Genomic DNA, 1,544 nt, shown 5'->3' with positions numbered 1-1,544 from the left:
AACAAGTCCAAACTCAATTGTAAGAAACGTAGATCACCGTATGTTCTTATAAACTTTTTCTTTTCTATTGGAATGATATTATTGTTGAAATCTAGATAAACTTAATCAAGAAATTTACCAAGTGAATTATAGGTGATCACATCTAAGAAATATTCGCCATATACAGGTATTATATATGCCTTAGTTTTTTGTCTAAATATTGATCATATCTTTTGCTTCCCTCTTCCAACCAGTTATAGGAATTCAACCTGGAGCTCAACTACATGAAGTGGGAACCATTTTACAAAATGTCAAGCAACGTGTGGGAGCATATCCTCAAATTGCATGTAACATTCTACCCCGGGTTCAAACGCTTCAGCTAAAGGAAATTCGTTTCTGCTTTCAAAGGGCACAGCCACCCTCCGTCTTTAGGGACTGCCCCAACAAATTGGCTGGTGAATGTAAACAGCTGACTGACCTTATAAGCCTCCCCCCTCCTCCCCCTATGGCTATATATAACGACGAATTATGAAGCTGTTTCTATCTAGTGGGGGTGTCGAGAATTAACAATATTAAATAAACAACTCAGGCTTAGAACCATCCGTGTAGGAAGATTAAGGTTTAAGGTTCGAATTCCCAACCTATTTTGCTTTTGAATTTACTATTAGCAAGTTATGTACTAGCTTAATACAATAAACTTTGCCACACTCTTAAAGCTATGTACTTGGTTTTACTATTGTCCCTTGGCATTGTGGATGGTTCTACCTGCATTTCGAGTCTAGTGCTTCAATAAAATCTGGTGTGTGTGTGTGTGTGTTGTGGAAATTGTAGAATTATCTTTAAAGAGTTGCCCAAAATCTTACCCAATTAATAGAATAAAGAGAGAAAGAAATCAAGCACACTCACAAGAACACAAGAATTTACATAATTTGGTCTTTTGATGACCTACGTCAATGGGCACAGCAACAGAGAAAGATTCACTAAGAGAAAAAGTAAGAGATTCCAACAACAGTCTCAAACTGACAACCCTTATCCCACATACACCCAAATCACTCCCTCTAAATCTTGGTGATCCTTATTCTTCAACCCCATTGGGTCTTTTTGTAGAGGCCAAGTACAATAATCTTATCCTAATACAATTAGGATATGTTATTCTACTCTAACTAGATTTAAATACTATTTTAATAAGGTATTCTAGCTTAATTAGAATTAAACAATCCTAATCATACTATAATTCAACACTATCCCAACAAATCTCCACCTTAGGCTTGAATTCACCAAGCTCCACCTTATGAACCAAACTTTATCGACACCGTCAATGCCCCAAAGGGCCTCAAGTGCTACAAGCACCGATCAAGTCCAAGCAATTCTTGAACTTTATCCTAGAAACTGACTTAGTCAACATACTTGCTGGGTTTTCAGCTGTAGTTATTTTCTTTACTACAATCTCATATGTAGAAACAATCTCTCGAACGAAGTTATACTTGACTTGGATGCGTTTGGTTTTCGCATGAAACAATTGATTTTTAGTCAAGTGTATGAAACTTTTACTATCACAAAACACA

General features: G+C 36.4%; 1 protein-coding gene across 1 annotated transcript in view; it reads left to right on the top strand.

Annotated features, from left to right (window-relative positions):
- Positions 1 to 739, top strand: part of LOC110426310 (ribonuclease MC-like) — a 1,469-nt gene extending 730 nt beyond the window's left edge. The window contains exon 3 of the mRNA XM_021441513.1: positions 234 to 739. Coding sequence (XP_021297188.1) covers positions 234 to 511 — 278 coding nt within the window. The 3' untranslated portion in view covers positions 512 to 739. The remainder of the gene's footprint in view (positions 1 to 233) is intronic.
- The last annotated feature ends 805 nt before the right edge of the window (positions 740 to 1,544 follow it).

Source organism: Theobroma umbraticum, unplaced genomic scaffold (assembly GCF_002168275.2).
Source record: "Theobroma umbraticum cultivar Fairchild unplaced genomic scaffold, ASM216827v3 scaffold_55.0, whole genome shotgun sequence".
NCBI lineage: Eukaryota > Viridiplantae > Streptophyta > Magnoliopsida > Malvales > Malvaceae > Theobroma > Theobroma umbraticum.
The sequence above is the reverse complement of the archived record's forward strand: the minus strand, read 5'-3'. Positions and strand labels throughout refer to the sequence as shown.